Source organism: Ailuropoda melanoleuca, chromosome 2, assembly GCF_002007445.2.
Source record: "Ailuropoda melanoleuca isolate Jingjing chromosome 2, ASM200744v2, whole genome shotgun sequence".
Taxonomy (NCBI): Eukaryota; Metazoa; Chordata; class Mammalia; order Carnivora; family Ursidae; genus Ailuropoda; species Ailuropoda melanoleuca.
Window position 1 is genome coordinate 85,323,905 of NC_048219.1, and position 18,705 is coordinate 85,342,609.

General features: G+C 45.9%; 1 protein-coding gene across 1 annotated transcript in view; it reads left to right on the forward strand.

Annotated features, from left to right (window-relative positions):
* The first annotated feature begins 16,408 nt into the window (after positions 1-16,408).
* The window catches only part of PHGDH (phosphoglycerate dehydrogenase), a 32,515-nt gene continuing 30,218 nt past the window's right edge, over positions 16,409-18,705 (forward strand). The window contains exon 1 of the mRNA XM_002928395.4: positions 16,409-16,655. Within this exon, the coding sequence (XP_002928441.1) occupies positions 16,518-16,655 (138 nt within the window). The 5' untranslated portion in view covers positions 16,409-16,517. The remainder of the gene's footprint in view (positions 16,656-18,705) is intronic.

Sequence of the window (18,705 nt, forward strand, 5' to 3'; positions counted from 1 at the left end):
CGCCGCAGATGAACAGACAGAGACAAAGACCAGAGCAGCTATGAGAAGAGAGACGTGGCTTGTTCCCAAAGGACGCCGCCGCCGAGCCGGTTAAAGAACTCAGGTAAGAATCAGCCTTCTATCTAAAAGGAGGTGTTTCCTCCCGAAAGCACACCTCCCAAAGGGGCAGTTCTCTCCTAGTCTCATTTGGAAGGGCTCCGCTTTGAGAATAGCGTTGGCAGGGCATCGGGCCGTGTGGGAGCTGGTCCTCCTCCTTGTCCAAAGTGGACACGTAGAGTCCAGAAGGTTGGGGAATGTAACAGCTGGAGTCCTGACAGGACATAAACGTACACGTGAAATAAAAGCCATGGTGCAATGTTCTTCCGCAGGGTAAATTCTGCTCCTTCACCCCCGCCCCCACCCCCGCCTTTCGCCTTGTGGTTTTGTTACACTGGCCTCTCCTGAGCGCCATCTGGTGGACAGATTTCTGTTAACACGTCAAACATGCCCCCGTTTTCCCTACAAGGATTTCAGTCACGTTAGCCACATGTCTACGTTTTAAGCTCCTCTCGCCGTGACTCTATGTCTTCTCTTCAATTCCTCAGCACCTTGTGCAATTGACAGATTATAGGCAACCAGAAATGGTTGAAACAGTAAATGCAGTATAAGCTGAGAGTGGATATTGGAGTCAAGTCGGAACTGGTGGTAGAAGGAGCTACAAGTCAGGAAGGAGCCGTGATCCTGGTTGTAAAGGGAGTGCAATGCCTGCCACTGAGGAATAAAACCAGCTCCAGGCCAGGGAGCCTCTGTGGCACACACAGGGAGCCACCAGAGTTCTCCCGGACTCTAGGCAACTTCTGACGGAGGGGACTCAGGCCCTCACAGGATGAGAGGCCGGGAGGGGAACAGCTCTCCGGGATGTGATTACGTAAACTCGTAAACTCGTAAACTCGCCCTTGCCATCTCAGCTCTGCCTCTCAAGTCCCTGCTAACCCAGCAGCCCCCCTCCAGACAGCGGGCCCCAGGGGAACCAGAGGGCACTACCCCTTGTATCAGGGACAGCTGCCAATAGCGGGCCTAGTGGGCATGCAGGGTCAGTGACGCAATGTTCTCAGATTTCTCGAAAGAAATGCAAATCTTGATTATCATGTGAAATCTCTGAATTTTCCAGCATTGGCTCACGTTACTTTTGAAACACTCAATGGGCCAAAAAACAAATGTGTTTTTGACCAGTAGTCAGTGATCCGTCAACTAGAAGATCTCTAAGCTTCCTTCCACTCTTTTGACTCGCCATGGCTCTGGCCTCTGCCCACATCGATGCACGGCTGGTTTTTAAACAGTGTCAATTGATAATCCTAGCTCAGTGTGAACCTCAAGGTCAGGAGTTAGGCTGGTGATGGGCAGTAAGGAGGGCACGTATTGCATGGTGCACTGGGTGTTATACGCAACTAATGAATCATGGAACTTTACATCAAAAGAAAGAAAGAAAAAGAAAGAAAGAAAGAGAAAGAAAGAGAGAAAGAGAAAGAAAGAAAGAAAGAAAGAAAGAAAGAAAGAAAGAAAGAAAGAAAGAAAAAAAATAGGAGTGCTCTTTCTTTGAAGTTTTAGGACGATGAACTTCTCTTTCAGGAAAAAAACAAGGTGTTTCTCCTTAGGTACGGTATTTCCCAGAGCAACCCTCCCCTACCCTCTAATCCCACCCCACCCAAACCCAGCTGTCTCCTGCGCTTCTTTCTGCTACAGATCTCTGCAACATGTTGTGCGCTGTACATCTGAACTAGACCCAGCCTCTGCGTTCTGTTCTTTTTCCCAGGGTGTGGTCTTTCAAACTTTCTGTTTTCATTTACTTAGAAGCCTATGATGCTGTCAGATTAGTCAAATTAATTTCAATCAAGCACCATGTGCTAAAGCTAGTGAATCACTTTGCCAATTGGTCTTTAAAAAGAGCAGGGTTGAATGTAGACCCCAAGACATATATATATACACACACAGATATATATGTAATATAATATACATATAATTATCTTTGTATGCACGTTCTAGATGATGTGTAATGAACATATGTAATTGTTTATGTGTTTTCCTTAAACTACATGTTTTCACTTTATTTACAACTTAAAAGTTCTAGAGAACTCAGAGTGGAAAAAAAAAGTCTGTCCCCTTAACTCAGTCTTGCTGGTCAATTGTGGGAAAGTTTCTTGAGTTGTCAGTCACAGGACCCTATGAGAATCTGACCTAAGCAACTGAGCCTTCCCTCCAGAAGAACACTCAGGTATACTGTTTCCCGATGCCTGCATGTAGATGCCTAGGAGTACACAGACCCCAGGCAGAGAACCCCTGCCAGATGAATGAGGAGTAAGGCAACGGTACAGAGCCTATAGACCTCATTTAGTCTGAAGGTAGCCTGTTGACCATAAACTCTCCCAAAGTGCATCACACCTTCCAGCAAAACTGAACCAAGATTCCAAGACTCACTTTTTATACTGTCTTAAGAACTCGGGGCCCTGTACCATACAGAGCTTCCCTGAGCCAGTAATAGCCTATTGAGATCATATCTGACCACTAAGCACTCCTACTTCTAACTTTTTGCGTGGGTCCCGTCTCCTCCGTTTACTGTATCTCTTTTCCTTCAGCTGGATTAGGGTGGGGTTAGGGTCAGAACAGGGGGTCCGTTAGCATCAGTGATGAGCTAACCACGAGAAGACTAATGCCCGCAAACCTGACCATTCTACCACACTGGGATCGGCTTCAGTACCAGGTAACATGAGGATGTCCTGGGACTAGTATCAGGAAAGTAACCAGGCAGGTGGGCGGTGCAGCACCTCAAGAAAGCCCGTCAGGATAGCAGGTGGCATCAGGAAGCTAGCCAGGGAACCGAGGGTCAGGCCAGGAGTATGATCTCTAGGATTGGGAGAAGCAAGACAGAAACTAGCATTCCAAGCTGGCAGCCGAGGCAGGACATTAGATACAGGGGAACAAAACAGACACCCAGTCACCAGTATTACAGTAGAAAGCGGTGAATTTGAAATAAGCGCATACTCCACAAACAGAAGTATAAGTTCCCAGCAGGACTATCAGGAGGCTGACTTGATTTTAAGTCAGTGAGCTTTGGGTCTGTAGTTACGTACATTCCTCCTAGGTATCCGTTCATCTCTGAGTCAGGGATGGGGCTGAATCTGCAAGTGGGGACCAAATGGATCTACTAGAGGGTCTCAGAGGTCTTGAGGGGATGGAGAGCCAGGCAAAAACCAGAGAAATATCACCGGCATGCCCATCTTTGGTAGTATTTTATATAATAATCGGGGGGGGGGGGGGAAGTCAGCACTAAACATACCCTAAACCAGAAGAATTTAGTCTGGGGATATTTTTTTGGGTTTTATGTAATTTTTGTTTTCCACAAAGCTAGTAGAAAGATACTAGTGTTGTGGTTATCAGTATAAGCTTTGGAGGTGGGATCCCTGACCTCAAATCGCAGCTCTGCCACGAGTCTAGCTGAGAGACATGCATGTGTGAGAATCTCTAGATTCCTCAAAGAGAGGTTAATATAATCTCTTTTATAGGATAGAAGATACTATTAGTACCCACCTCATGGCATTGTTCTGGGTAATGAATGAATGCACTTATAACAGTGCCTGGCACATGATAAATATGTTGAAATATACATAAAGAAACTGAACACATTTATGACTCAGGCCTCACCTCAAAACAAATTCTGAGTCTCGAACGAAGTCTCTTTGACAAGGAGGTGCTCAAGAAATGGTCCACCATGATGATGGTATTGGGGTGGCATGAGGTGGTGGCCACAGGACTCCAGGGACCTACTGAGATTTGGCTCTAATATATTTGGGTCTTGGTTTCTGGAATATGAAGTGACTGCCTAAGAATGAAGACTGAGTCAATACATCAAAGGGGAGAAGCAACTGGAAAAATTCCCAAGGTAATGGAATAAAACATTTTTTGTCTCGCACAATACAATCCACCTGGACTTGTCCAAGTACTATCTAGTACTTTCCAGTATCTTCAGATAGCTGCTAAATGTTCAGACTTGACAGTTGTTTTGGGGATAGGGTGAGGGGAAGTTCTTCTCATTACAAGAAGTGGACTGTACAAAGGAGATGTTAAGGACCAGGACAGGAGTGGGCTCTCATCGATTCTGTTTGCATTCTGTTGCTGGACTTCAGTCATGTGACAGCACCTAACTTCAGCAAGGCTGGAGAATGTGGTCTGTGTGTGTACTTGTAGGATAGTGGGTCCTAGAGAAGAACAGGGTTGGTGATCAGCTAGTAACACCTGCTGCAGGGACTGAGAAGGAACATGTTGTAGCAGGAGCTCTAGCCTCGGAGCATGGTAAGTTTATTTCTCCATCCCTTCCACAATAAATCATCCTGCCATACCTACTGTATACTGGACATTGGGCTATAATAACTGAGATTTTAAAGAACACTTACCAAGTGCCAGACATGTTTAGACTCTAAATGTTTCTTGATTGGTGCCTGGAATGGGATGGCACCTAGGGTGGCCTGAGGAAGCCTATCCACACCTCTCACTGCTATGGCTGTATGATGATGGTGTGTCTAATGATGCCTCCCAACCTTGCCAACCCCAGCGGAAGCAGGAGTGTGAGTAATGAGGCTGCTTGCTAAGCACTCCATTTCCCCCAAGGGAAGGGATCACTGGAGAAACAGAGCATTATTAATAACCCCCGAACTTCAACAAGCCAGTTTTTCCACTCTCTGAAATTAATTATTTGTGGGTGTCTGTTGACCCTCAGGGGTTTGGGTAAGATTCCAGTTTACAAGCTATCCCTTTGGGCTCTGCTATGTATCTATATGAATCTCATGACTACCCATGGCACTCTGTTCTAGAACATTCACAGACCTATATCTGATCTTTCAGAGAATCTCCTGCCTTGCTACATGGTTTTGCTAGATTTACCTATAATAGCCCTTTGATTTTTCAAATGCTGCCTGTTATCATCTTTCTGTGCGAAGTGTCTAGACACGAAATACGTATAATAGTAATAGCCAGCCCTTGGTGGGCACTGTTGCTCACAAGCTGCTTCCATTGTATTCTTTTCAGTCCACCGCCATCCCATGAGTCCCTTGGATGACCAGTGGTACAGCTACTCACTTAGTCACAGGCTTAATTTATCTTTCGCCTCACCCTACTCTCTTGTCCCGAAGGTTATTCACATTGAAATAGTCCAGAGATGTTCAGTAACAATAGCCAGTAAGAGAAGTAAAAGGACAAGACAATACAAAGAATATCTAAGGCTCCACAGTATTTCATACCTGAATGCTGTCAACACATCCACACCTAGAGTCCCTCTTACACATTCTGGTTAAGACCCCACCACCGGATGGACTCTCTATCCCCTCTCTACTTCCCTATCTCTTTTTGGATAAAATGCACACTCCTTGATTGCAGGGCTATTCCTGACCTGGCAAGTGTCCATCGTCCTGGCTCATTACACATCACTTCCCCCTCCCATCCTATGCTCCGATATTACCGACCGATTTGCCGTTTCCAGAACATGTCATGGTTTCTCACACACTGGTACTTTAAGGCATACCAGTTCCTCTGCATAAAGTGTGATATATTTACTAGACTGCTCCTGTGGCCTTTCCATATTCAGCTCAGGGTCCTGGGCATTGGGACTTCCTCAGCCCATCCCCACAGCCCTGCCAGCTGATCTGGTTTCTACTAGCACATCTGAGACCGTGTTCACCACAGCACTCCCCACACTTTTCTGCAAGAATGTCACTAATTGGGGTGCCTGGATGGCTCAGTCAGTTAAGCCTCTGCCTTCGGCTCAGGTCCTGATCCCAGGGTCCTGGGGGATCCAGTCCCACATCGGGGCTCCCTGCTCAGCGGGAAGCCTGCTTCGCCCTCTCCCTTTGTCCTTCCCCCCTGCTTATGCACACACACTCTCTCTCTCAAATAAATAAATAAAATCTTTAAAAAAAAAAGAGAGAGAGAGAGTCACTGATTTACCCAACTGTGTGACCCACTCACTGTCAGCTCCTCAAAGCGACAGTCTTTCTTATTTGCATAGATCTCGGATACTTTAATTGAACCATAAATGTGAATAAACAAACACATAAATGAATAAATGAGTATTTACACCATATGCTTCAACTCTTTGGTTTGTTTGACTTATAGTTGAGGTGACTTTGATAACTGTACAGTTAGGCAAGGCAAGAAGAGACATTGGAGTAAAGGAAAGAGCAATCAATACAATGACTGCAAGAAAAACAGTTTCAGTGAAAACGGTTGCAGACTAAGAGAAAATAAACAATCACCTTTGAACACATTTGCCTTTTTAATCAAGTATGTACTGTTCAAACACACCCAGAACAGTAAGGGCTGTTTTTTCTCATCACGGGACAGTCATATCAAATAACAATTGTTTAGGATGCTTGCGTTCAAAGCGCGTTCACTTTATTTTTTTCAGGACATGTTCACAACGACTCTGTTTCCAGATGAGGACAAGGGGCTACATAGAGGAGAAGTGATTTATCACAGATCCAATAGGCACTATATGGCCAAACTGAACATCTATCCACTTTAATGATCAAATGTCTGATTTATGCCTTCTCTGCCTACCTAATGTCCTGAGTCTCTGATTGCCTTCTGGAGAATACAGAAACACAAATGCTGGCGTGCATGTATTATACGTTGCCTAATAAGCTTGTTATATAGATGGTTGGATCAAATCGCTAATGAGCATGTAATCATGGGCTTGACTCTAAAATTTACCAGTTAGCTTCTCTTTTTTTGCTCCCTATCAACAGCCTGAGTCACGTGCCAATCTCTAAATTAAAAACCTCTCTGTGACATTAAAGGTTATTCCATAACCTCCTTTTCCAAATGAATCTCCTTTCTTTTCCGGCAGAAAGCATCTGCTACAGGCAGGCCAACCTCCCCCTCTCCTCACCTTCACCTCCACCAATCTCTAATGCACATTGCTGCTTCCACACTTGTGCTTAGAACCCTCCAGAGAGCCCCACTCTGCTTCACTGCTTATCCTATCCTACCCTACCTTATCCTATCCTATCCTATCCTATCCTATCCTATCCTATCCTATCCTATCCTATCTTATCCCATCCCATCCCATCCCATCCCATCCCATCCCATCCCATCCCATCCCTTTTAAAGGCCAAGCCCACCATGAAGTCTTCCAGAAATGCTAACCCAGTTACCTAGCTCACCTCTGAGCAAACCACAAAGCATATGGTCCGTTCCACGTGTAATCCGCATTTGTTGATTGATAAATGGCACACTGCTCGCTACGTAGAGCTGCACGTGTGGGTAAATTGACCATGGTGTCAGAAGACCTGCACCAAGTTTCCGGTCTGCCGCTCTCAAACTCTGAGCAAGATCTACAACATTATTGCATTTACTCACATAATTAGCATTTCCAGGGCTCCTCACCCCTTTGTATAGATCCAGACAGTATTGTGCTCCTTCTGCCTGAAGGACTTCCTTCCATATTTCTTACAGTGAAAGTGTGCTGATGATTAATTCTTTCAGCTCTTACATATCAAAAAACTTATCTTCGTTCTTGAAAAATGTGTTTGCTGGCTATAGAATTTGTGTTTCCTCTCAGGATTTAAGGACGTCGTTACGCTTTCTTATGGCTTGCATCTATGGGAAATTTGCCACCATCCTCACCGTTGTTCCTCTGAACATAACGTCTTGTCTTTTCCTTCTGGCTGCTTTTAGGATTTGCGCTTCGTCACTTTTTTTTTGACATACCTACATGATCATTGGTGTAATTTTTTTCATGCGTCTGATGCTTGAGGTTCATTGAGCCTCTGGATTTGTTGATTCAACAAATCAAACTTGGAAACATGTTTGGTAACTGTTCCTTCAAATATTTTTTCTCTCCCCGTGTCCCCTTCCCTTCCCCTTAAGGATTCTAGTTACATTTATATCAGGTCATTTGAAATTTTCTGCTAATTTCTTTTCCCAGTCATACTGCATTTCATTTTTGGATAGTTTATATCGATGTCTTCAAATTCACCAATCTTGGGGGGGCCTGAGTGACTCGGTTGGTTAAGTGTCTGTCTCTTGATTTCGGCTCAGGTCATGATCTCGGGGTAGTGAGCCTGAGCCCCGCCTGGGGCTCCCGCTTAGCCAGGAATCTGCTTCTTCCTTCTCCCTCTCTCTCTGCTCCTCCCCCTGCTTGAGCACACCCGCATGGTCTCTCTCTTTCTGTCTCTCAAATAAATAAAATTTCAAATTCACCAATCTTTTCTTCTATATAATCTGTTAAGCCCACTCTGTGGCTTTCCATCTCACACATTGTAGTTATACCATCTCTAGAAATTTGATTTGGGTCTTTTACATCTTCCATGTCTATATTTGATGTGCTCACTCTTTTCATTAGTCTTTTGAATATATGAAATACAGTTCTCATATTTGTTTTTATGTCCTTGACTATTAATTTTAGCATCTGTGTCAAGTTCTGGGTTGATTTCCATTGATTGGTTTTTCTTCTCATTATGGGTCATTTGTTTGTTTCTTTGCATGCCTGGTAATTTTTTATTGAAATCTATACATTGCAAATTTTACCTTGTTGCATGTTGTCAATTACTGTATTTCTACATATATTCTCAAGTTGATCAGGGATGTGGTTAAATTACTTAGGAACAATTCAATCTTTTTGGGTATGTCTTTTAAGTTTTGGTAGGCCAGACCAAAGCAGTGCTTCGTCTAAAGCTCATTTTATCTACTACTGAAGCAAGAGCCAGTATCTTGTGAATTGTGAGGGTTTCTGGTCTGGCTGGTGAGAATAACAGCTGTTTCTGGACCATGTGAGCTCTAGAGATTATTCCTTTAAGAGATTATTTCCCTGCCTTCCAGTAGTTTCTTTACATGCATACAGTGGGCATCCTCAGCTGCAAACTCAAAGGACCTCCTCTACCAGATCTCCAGAACTATGACTGTTTTCAGCTCTCTCCTCTCCACTATTCTCTGTGACACAGCTCCATCTTCTTGTTTCAGGGAGACCAACATTTCCCCAGAAATCGTTTCCCCATTTCTGCCCTGGCCTGGAAACTCTCTCCAGACAGTAAGCTGAGGCAATCATAGGACTTACCTTCTTTGCTTCCTATCTCTCAGCTATCACTGCCTTTTGTTCTAATGTCAGTGTCTTGGAAACCGTTGTTTCATGTATTTGTCTTTTGTTTTAGTTGTTTCAGGTAAGGGGTAAACCTGGACCCTGTTACTCTATGGTGGCTGCAATCCAAAGTCCCATGCATCTTCTTTGAGCCTCAATTGCTCATCTTTGAAATGGGTGTTGGTAATATCAGTGTGTTCTACCTACTGAGTCATCACTATTTTATGAACTACACAATTCCTACATAAATGTAAGATCTCATTTGCAGACATGAAATGTGCATAAAGATAACTGTGAGAGAAGTAATATTAAGATTGTATCAGTCATTTTCACATTAGTGAGAATGATTAATCAGAGATTCCACTCAGATTCAGAGTTGACAGTAGCATTAAAGATAGCAACCCATTTTTGTCCCAGGCCTTCTCAGTCTCTATAATACAAGACAGAGATTAGGGGTTCTATATAGGAGAATAAGTGTAGAGGAGAGTAAATTAGTCAATGAATTATTCCAGATTACCCTAAAATACAAAGTTAAATGTTTCTATCGGAAGTTAAAGAACTGGACCTGGAGCCTGAGTAGAAAAGAATACTGCCTCTTTGAAGACTTGAGGGCTTGGAGAGAGAGCAATTCTGGCCTGAAAATGTCAGAAGGTGACCTAAGAAGAGAGAAGAGTAATTCCAAGGTTAGGGCTATGAATGGGGAGTTTGCTGTCTGGAAGAGAAATGAAATGGAAGAACAGGAAAAAATAAAGATTAATTCCTACAGTACAGGCAATGCAAACTGAATAAATGGAGACTTTGAATTTGAAACTCATCTCTCCCACATATATTTGTATTCTGAAATCACCTGGGCACTGTGCTGTAGAAGTAGGGACCCTTGGGCTTGATAGATGTTGAGGAAGCCTGACCTTGGAGCCCATGTTTTCAGGCAGGGGGGTATTACTAAGGTTTTGGGGCATGCTACAGACTGAATGTCTAAAAAATCCATATATTGAAGCCCTAACCCCAAACTGATTGTATTTGGAGATGGGGACTTTGAAGGGGGTAATTAGATTTTAATGAGGTCATGGGGACAGAGCCCCCATGTTGGGACTGATATTCTTACCAGGGGTCAAGGGATCAGAACACACTCTCTGCCATGTGAGGAAGTAGCCATTTGTAAACCAGGAAAAGGGCTCTCACCAAGAACTGAGCCATATTGGCACCCCGATCTTGGACTTCTACTTTGCAGAACTGTGAGAAATAAATGTTGTTTCAGCCATCCAGTCTGTAGCATTTTATTATAGTAGCCTGAGTTGACTGAGGCATTTACAGGAAAGTAGCTCTGTCCTCTGATTCATTTTGGTAATGACAGGACATGAAATGGGATGAAACTTTCTGTCTGGTGTCTAATTAGAGAAGCCCATTTTGTCTTCAATGCCACTTCCTGCATACATGGCAATCATTAAGGAAGTGACCGTGNCTGGTGTCTAATTAGAGAAGCCCATTTTGTCTTCAATGCCACTTCCTGCATACATGGCAATCATTAAGGAAGCGACCGTGCCCCCNGTGACCGTGCCCCATCCAATCCAGTACCCCACAGGGCTGACTGGCTCAGTTGGTAGAGCATGTGACTCTTGATCTTGAGGTTGTGAGTTCAAGCCCCACACTGTGGTAGAGTTTACTTAAAAAAAAATAGCTATAACATGAAAGTCTGTTGTATTGTTGTTGTTGTTGTTGTTTTAAGATTTATTTATTTATTTATTTGAGAGAGAGAGTGCAAGCATGGGGGTGGGGAGGAGCAGAGGGAGAGAGAATCTTAAGTAGATGCCATGCTGAGCATAGGGTCCCACGCAGGGCTGGATATCATGACCCTGACATCACAACCTGAGCTGAAACCAAGAACCAGACACTTAACCATCTTCACCACCCAGGCACACCTGTATTGTTGTTCCTAAGTTGAGTATACTATTTTAGAGAAAGGAAGACTTTTGATTTTATTTTGAAAAGATGTGAGGACAGTGCAATTAGAAGTCTGACTAGAGATTTAAGGAAATGCTATAATCATAACTTTACAACCTATTGTCATGTAACTTTTGGTAATCATTTTACTGCTCTAAATTGTAAAGCTGGGCTGAATACGTGTCTAAGATTTATCACTTGTAAAACACAAATAATAGTGGCACCTACACCATAGAGTTGTGAGGGTTTCCTGAGTTACACTTAGCTAGCACTTTAAAATGATCAATAAATATTTGTATTATCATTATGACTATTTTGCACTTTATTACCATGCCTAATCCATGTAAATATGAGCATCTAACAAGAGGTTCATTGGATCCTAGGAGGCCCATGAGTAGGTTGTAAAAGGTGCATGAATTCCCAAAACTGTATGCACTATTTAGAAGGTGAGTGGGTTTGTAGATTTCCTGAGATTCTTATAGAGTTCAGGGACCTAAAGAGGTTCCGAGACATTGTAGTTAAAGGTAAGGAGAGAAGAGCCTAAAATCTCAGAGGAAAGCCGGTGTCAATCAGAAATTCAGAGACTACCACTAGCCTAACTCACAAGAGACAAGAATACAAACCTGAATTCCACAGGGGAGGAAAATTTTTCCTCTACACCTTTAGATTCTTTTGGCTGGCTTTATTAATTAAATTCACATAAAACAGATTAACAGGAGAAAAACAAATGTAATTATGTATGTACCAAAGCCCCATTAGAATATGAGACCCAGGGTCAATCCAGGCGATAGATTATATACCCTCCTGATGTAAGGAATAGGATAGAGGCCTGGACTTCAAAGGGGAAGAGGGTAATTCACAGGACTGTAAGAAGAGCAAATGTTCAGTAATTCGATGTTTGTCTTGCCATGTGGATAGGTCTTTAAGATAAAAAGTTGTCTCTGGTAATAGCTTTTTCTTGAGTCTGCTGGGTCTTGATTGCCTTTAGCTCCAAATAATCCACATGTCATAGTGCATATTTTGGGGTCATGTACTTTGCTCCCCCTTACTCGTGTGTTCATGAACAGGGGGATTGTCTATCTAGTGACTGTGCTCAATTCCCTCAACCTTTGTTGCTTGACAGCATTCTCCTGTTGCAGGACCCCTTCAAAACACAGCCGTTTAGCATCTGTGTGTTTCTCCTTTTGCCACAGGACCTGGCAATGAGATCTGGTGAGAAACAGATCCACTCAGCAACCCTTTACTGAAATCAGGGTTTCTGGAATATAAAATAGGCACTCAGAAGAACTGCAAAGGAAAGGAGTTGCAGAATCAGAAGGGATATTTTTATACAGACTATGATAAAATCTGGTGAATTCTCCCTGTACCACATCGAAGTACACCTTGCTACTGACCACTCCTGTCTGTCACATGAAGTCCTCCTCTCTTTCTTCTAGAACAGTGCTGGGTAAAAGCCAAGACTCACCTTGGATCATCTTTCTGAACATGCAGACCAGCCTTTCCATTAATATATTCTTCTTGCAGAAAAAATTATAATGCAATTGATTATATTAAGAGGGTTTTTTTCTTTTTAACATTTAGTAGTATTTGGATGAAACAGTATTCTTTTCATTTGATCTGGTCATTCCCAAAACTCCTTTTTCAGACATTTACCTTCTCTCAGGGTGGGTTACTTTCTCAGGTGGTTAACTCCATCCATTATTCATTGATTCTTATTAGTTTCACTGTCAGAGGGTTGCCTTTTCAAGTTCTGACTGTGCCTTACTGAGTCGTTCCAGGTGCCAAACCAGGGACCCACTTCTCTGCTAATCATTAACATCATGGTATTCATTGTCATCATCATCATAATGATAATCAAAACAGCACTGCAAAAAGGAGTCTTTTTGGTGTAAAATATAGAATGATCATCTTAAAACTTAGATAATACTTTCCCTCCTTATAACTAAACTGCAATGGTTTCCCATCCTACTTAGAATAATATCTAAACACCTTAGCATGGTGGAGTGGTCAGCTGTTGGTATTGCCAGGCTGTCTTCCAATCCCCACTCCCTTTCCTTTGGCTTAGCACCCTGAAGTTCCCTTTGGAGACCCACTTTCCTCATACTCTTAGCATATATTCCAGATGGAACATTCCTCAGATCTGAAATGGGTGCTTTCCTCAGGACTGGCCAGTCAGCATATCCATTCCCCCTGGCCAGAAGGATAGGTTCAGGGACAGATCCATGACCCCAGTTTACCCGTGGAGGATCAGGTATTAAAATACTGTGGCAATTCTTGGAAAATGAGTGCAATCTTCGAGGATTGCAAAAGTGTTTAGAATATACAACTGAATCTTATAGTCTTCACTAACTGGTGACGTTCTTGCCACATCTTGAGTTTCTGGAAATGAAGCAAAGCCAGAGAAAACAGAGATGGGGAGAGAGATAGATTGCCAATGACACCAGTCTGAGCTCACTTCTGTCCTCATTTGGTCTTCTTAGACACCTTGAGCCAGTTTAAACTGAGTTTTTAATTTGCATCCACTGAAGTCCAGACTATTCACATGGCCTAAGTAGTCTGTCCCCTGTTGACCTCTCCACCTCATCTCACACCTCATTCCCCTTTGGTCTCTATATGACAGGTGCTCTTTCCAACTCAAGTGATTTTATTCTTACGGTCTTCTTTCCCCTGAATATTCTTCCAAATGTTCTCCTTTGGCTCTTCATCCACATTCAGATCTCAGCTTAAACGCTGCCCTTCTCAGAGATTATACTGACTGTCCCATGCAGGCCGCACACCGCACACAGGCTCACATGCTAGACCGCAAGTCCCCGGAGGGCAGGCACTGTGTGTGACTTGTTCAGCATTGTTATCCCAGGGCATGGCAGTGTGTCTGGCACACAGTAAGTGCTATAGGAATATCTGGGACCAGGTTCTTTGAATGTGCCAGACTTGTTCTGCTTTGCCCTCTGCCTAGAATTTTCTTTCCTCTGCTCTTTGCAAATTGACTTCTTATTTTGGTGTCAACCCAAGTATCCTTTTCTTGGAATGCCCCTTCCTGGTTATAAAGTCTAACATAAATACCCCTGCATCCCATCCTCTCTATCACGTCACTCGGTTTTGCGTTCTTCATCATACTTTCACATTCTGAGGTTATCGTTTATTTTCTGATCCCAAAACGGAACATAAGCTCCATGAGAGAAGGGACTGTGTTTGTCCCCTTCAAAGCTTTATTCCCAGCACCCTTAGCAGTGCCTGGCACATGATAAGCTCTCAATAAATATGCGTTGGCTGTCTGATTGAATGAATGAATGAATGAACAAAAGGTAAGCACTACAGATTGCACTCATTTGGGTGCTTTACATATCGTCACAGCAACCTTATGGAGTATGCACTATCCTATTAGCCCCATATTACAGAGAAGAAAACGAAGTCTAAGAGAAGCAATGTAATTTGCCCAAGGTCACATTATCAGTAATCTAAGAAGCTGGAATTCAGATTCAGATGTGCCTGTTTTGCAGATGACAATTCATCATCTACTTATCAAAATATCTGTTTTATTACTCCTAATGTGACTTTGGAGATCACGGCCAGGCTCCAAGTAAAAAAAAACAAGATTCTTACCTCTCCCCCTTCCCTCTCTCCCATGAACCTTATCCTCTATAGGGAGAGCAGCCGGACAGCTGTGGCTCCTGCCCCCTCAGGTACATGGGGTGAGGCCTGCCCTGGTGGGCTCACTATACACAAGGGAGCAGGGGAGGGCACATTATTTGTGGGCTTCAGCTCCAAAAGAGAGAGCTAAGCAGGGGCTGGCCTGGGCTGGCACTAGGACTTTTCCCCTCAACTCACTAACCAGACTGTCTCTCTTCCCAAGGGGCTGGGGCTCAGGGAGGGGAGGGAGTCAGGGGTCTCAAGAGAATGGCAGAATTATTTTCCTAATACTTCCAAGAAGGCCAAAGTTCCTGTTTTATGGATGGAAGCCATAACATGGGGTGGGGGGAGAGTATTTCCTCTGCTTCTAGGCTGACTGTAAAAGAAAAATGCTCAACTTGCAGTTGATGTTGGAGGTAGGGGCTAAGGGTGGGAATGGGGGTGGGGGATAGAGGGGCAGTGCAGAGCGGTATTACCTCCATGAGGAGTGTCAGGGCTCAGCTCAGCTAATGTAAGCTGATCCCATCTAAAAAATCACTCAGCACCTCTTTACTACTTTGGAGCTCAGTTCAAACTCCCCCCCAGGCCAAGGCCCCTGCTGGGCAGCCTGGCCCCTCTGCCGCTGTCTTTTGCACCCCTAGGCATCGCCTTCAGCTATTCTTCAAACCCTGGGCCTTTGTCAATGTCACTTCTTCTCTCCCTGGTTCTTTCTATTCAGCTCTCAAGGTGAGACAATTGACAAGAGCAGCTGGAAGGCAGATAATGTCTTGCTTATCACCATACCCTCAGGTGTCTCAGGGTGCTTGCCTTCAAGGAGCATTAGAGCATCTTCTGAAAGACAGCATTGCTGGAAGCCTTCCTGGCGCCCCTAGGTGATGCTGGGTGCTTCTCAAGACCAGATGGCTCACCGCTGGATAAACTGAATTCTCATTCACCTAGGAGCACGACTGACTCTGCCTCTGATCCTAGAGGGCCTTAAATAGTCCCAAATGGATTTTCCCCCCGAATATTTCTGGAAAGCGGGCCATGGGATAGGCACATTTGTTGTGGGGTTTAAACATAAAAGAGTTAAGAGTTGGGAAGTGCCTCCTTGGTCAACATATAAATCAGACTGACCTCTCACATTCCTTTTGTCTTTTTCATAATCAGAGAGGAAGTGGAGGAAGAAAAGAATGGGGAACTTGAACAAAAATTCTGGCTGCTCTACATGCACCCGGTCCCTGTTCTTCAAATCCCTAATTCTCAATGCATCATTCTTTTGTAATTAAGCACTGTTTTGTGAGGTCTCTGAAAGTTTCCTATTGCTTTTCACTATGTAACTTCCCGTGTCTGCCTTTGGTACCCTCGGTGTTAGCCCACCAGAGGATGCCCGAGCCCTTCAGCATCCAGCACGGTGCCCTGAACATATTACCTGCATTCAGTAAATTCTTGTTAAGGAATTATTGAATACGTTCTTTGGAAGAAAGAAGTGAACATGAAACATTTTTCTAGGGTGAGAACAAATATTTCTAGGTGAGATATGAATCAGCCAGTCAGCGCAAATTGTGTTTCTATGCGCTCACCAGGTGTAGGCAAGGGCTTTCGCTGAGATTGAGAAATTCATCGCTGGAGAATAATAAAGTGGGCGGGGAATTGAAGGCTCGAGTTGCGAGGAGGAGGCGGAGTCACCGAGAGTTTGAGTGTTTTTGTCCAATCAGAAGGAGGCGGTAGGAGCTGAAGGGGAAGATAAAAGGGGAGCGGGAGATAAAGTCCTGCCTAGTTACACCGCTCGCCGGAACTACAGCTTCTCGGCTTAGGCGCTTCTGCCCGGCGGGAGCGGCAGATTCCAAGGCTGACTGCAGCAATGGCCTTTGCAAATCTGCGGAAAGTGCTCATCAGTGATAGCCTGGACCCTTGCTGCCGGAAGATCCTGCAAGATGGAGGGCTGCAGGTGGTGGAGAAGCAGAACCTGAGTAAAGAGGAGCTGATAGCCGAGCTGCAGGTAAAGCGAGCGGAAGAGAGACGAGGGTTCGTTGGCATCCCCTGCCGAAATTGGCCGGCCGCGCCGGGGCCAGCGCGCCCCACCCCCACTCCCCGTCCCCGGTACCAGTCAATCCTGGGGCCTCCCGAGATTGGGGGCTGGGGGAGGGGAGAACATACAGCGGCGAGCTGCAGGATGCACACTTTGCGTTCAGTTTGCAACCACGTGTTTCACGTTGGCTCGCGTCCTGCGAGCATTGCAAAGCGCAGGTTGCTCCAACTGGTCCTGCGGGCTGCGCGCGGGATGCCAGCGCGGCTCCCCAGCGCCTTCGCGCGCAGTGGCCCTGGCAGCCCTGCGCAGCGGGGGGAAGGGGCACCAAAGTAGTTTCCGCGTGGGGAGCCCAGGGTCCCGCGAGCCTTCCCGGACTAAGTCCTGGCTAGCCCGGCCGAGTCCAGCTTTCCCTGGGGGGCTCTGGCAGAGCTCCAGCCTGTCTCGTGGCAGCCGGAGAGGCTGCAGGCAAGGCGGCCGGGCTAGGACAGCAAACGCTGTGCCCGCCTTTCGTCTGATGCAAGACCGCCGCGAGTTTTCCCCGCCCCTCGGCCTCCAGGGAGCCCTCGGAGGAAAGGGGGGCGGGCGGGGGGCGCCCGAGGTCCCCGGGCGGCCCACGAGGCCGCCCGCGCCACCCCCCCCCCCTCCAGGCTTAGTTCCTGCCTGCCTGCCTCACCGTTGGCCTCAATCGCTGGTCAGGAATATCCAGCCTGGATTAGAATCGGATCCCAAAAGCCCCCACGAAATTTCTGTTTCTTAGCAAATCTTTCTCAGGCATGTATCAACGCAATCTACTAAAGATCTTTCTCTACCTTGTTTGTAAGGGCCCTGGGAGGTTTGGTGGCCTCGTGCAGGACATTTACTTTGTGAGCTCTTGACTCTAGTTCCTGCACCCAGCACCCCGGGGTCCATGCCCCACTGCCCCATGTATTCTCTCCAACTCCCACAGCCCCGCTGTGCCGCCTACTACCAACCTCGCTCGACCCCAGTGCGCTTCCACCCCCTCCATTTTCTCCCCAGAGGGCCCCTTGAGTCAAACCACAGAGGCGGCTGCAGTTGCTTTAGCTGTGCCGGAACCACATGGTCCTCGAAACTGTCGGTGCTCCCTTGTCTGCCCTTGTATCTGCTGCTGTGTTTCTCCACGACGGGTCCCCCGCACCCCCTCCACCGTCCTGGTGCTGTATCTGAGTACTTAGAGAATAAGTAAGTCCTGTACTTAGAGAAGTGTCTGAGTCCCTGCCTTCAAGAAGCTTGTTCGGGAGTCTGGCCAGCACTCCAGGACACCCAGGATTGACCAGATGGTGCAGTACCTGAGTGCCACGTGAGACCACCCAGCAGCCTAGCCTCTGCCTGCTTGCTCGGCTGTTGCCAAAGTGGAGGAAAAGGGGGTGATTAGCCTGAATGGCGTGGGGGACAGGGGCTCACGACCTGATCCTTGGAGCATGGTAGGACTGGATGGGAGGCAGGCCCCTCTCGCTTGTCCCCTCCTCTTTTGTATGGGTGCTGTCAGTGGCCTTGGACCAGGGCAATGGCCAGAAGGCAGTGCAGTGGCCTCTAGACCCGCTTCTGACCCTCACCTCCGCCAGAGCACCAGGTTGGGGTGAGTGGCCTCACTTGGGGCTTTGCAGCTTTCTTGTGGAAATTAGAAATCCTAATTTGTAGGACTTTGAGGGAGGGGGCAGGTAGGGTAAAGGCAGAATTGAGAAGACCTGGAGGCCTCTCCAGTAGTGGAGGGGTTCCGTGACGTTGGGAAGTTGGCTGGGTGCGTTGCTGGAGTCTGGAGCTGCAACTTGAAGGACATTTTAAAGGCCCTGAAAGCTCCAGGCAGGAGAGGAGGGAGGGGTGTTTGTAGGCTACTGGCTGGTGGCGTGGCTGGGTTGTTCGGGGAACCCCCAGGCTTCGGGTCTGTCTTTGTAAAACATTGGCTTCAGAATGCCAGTTAGCCCACCTGGGCAGCCCGCTGGAGGGGGTGCATGTCCACGCTGTGTCCTTTCATTCTGGGTGGAGGGGTGTCTGAGTAGTG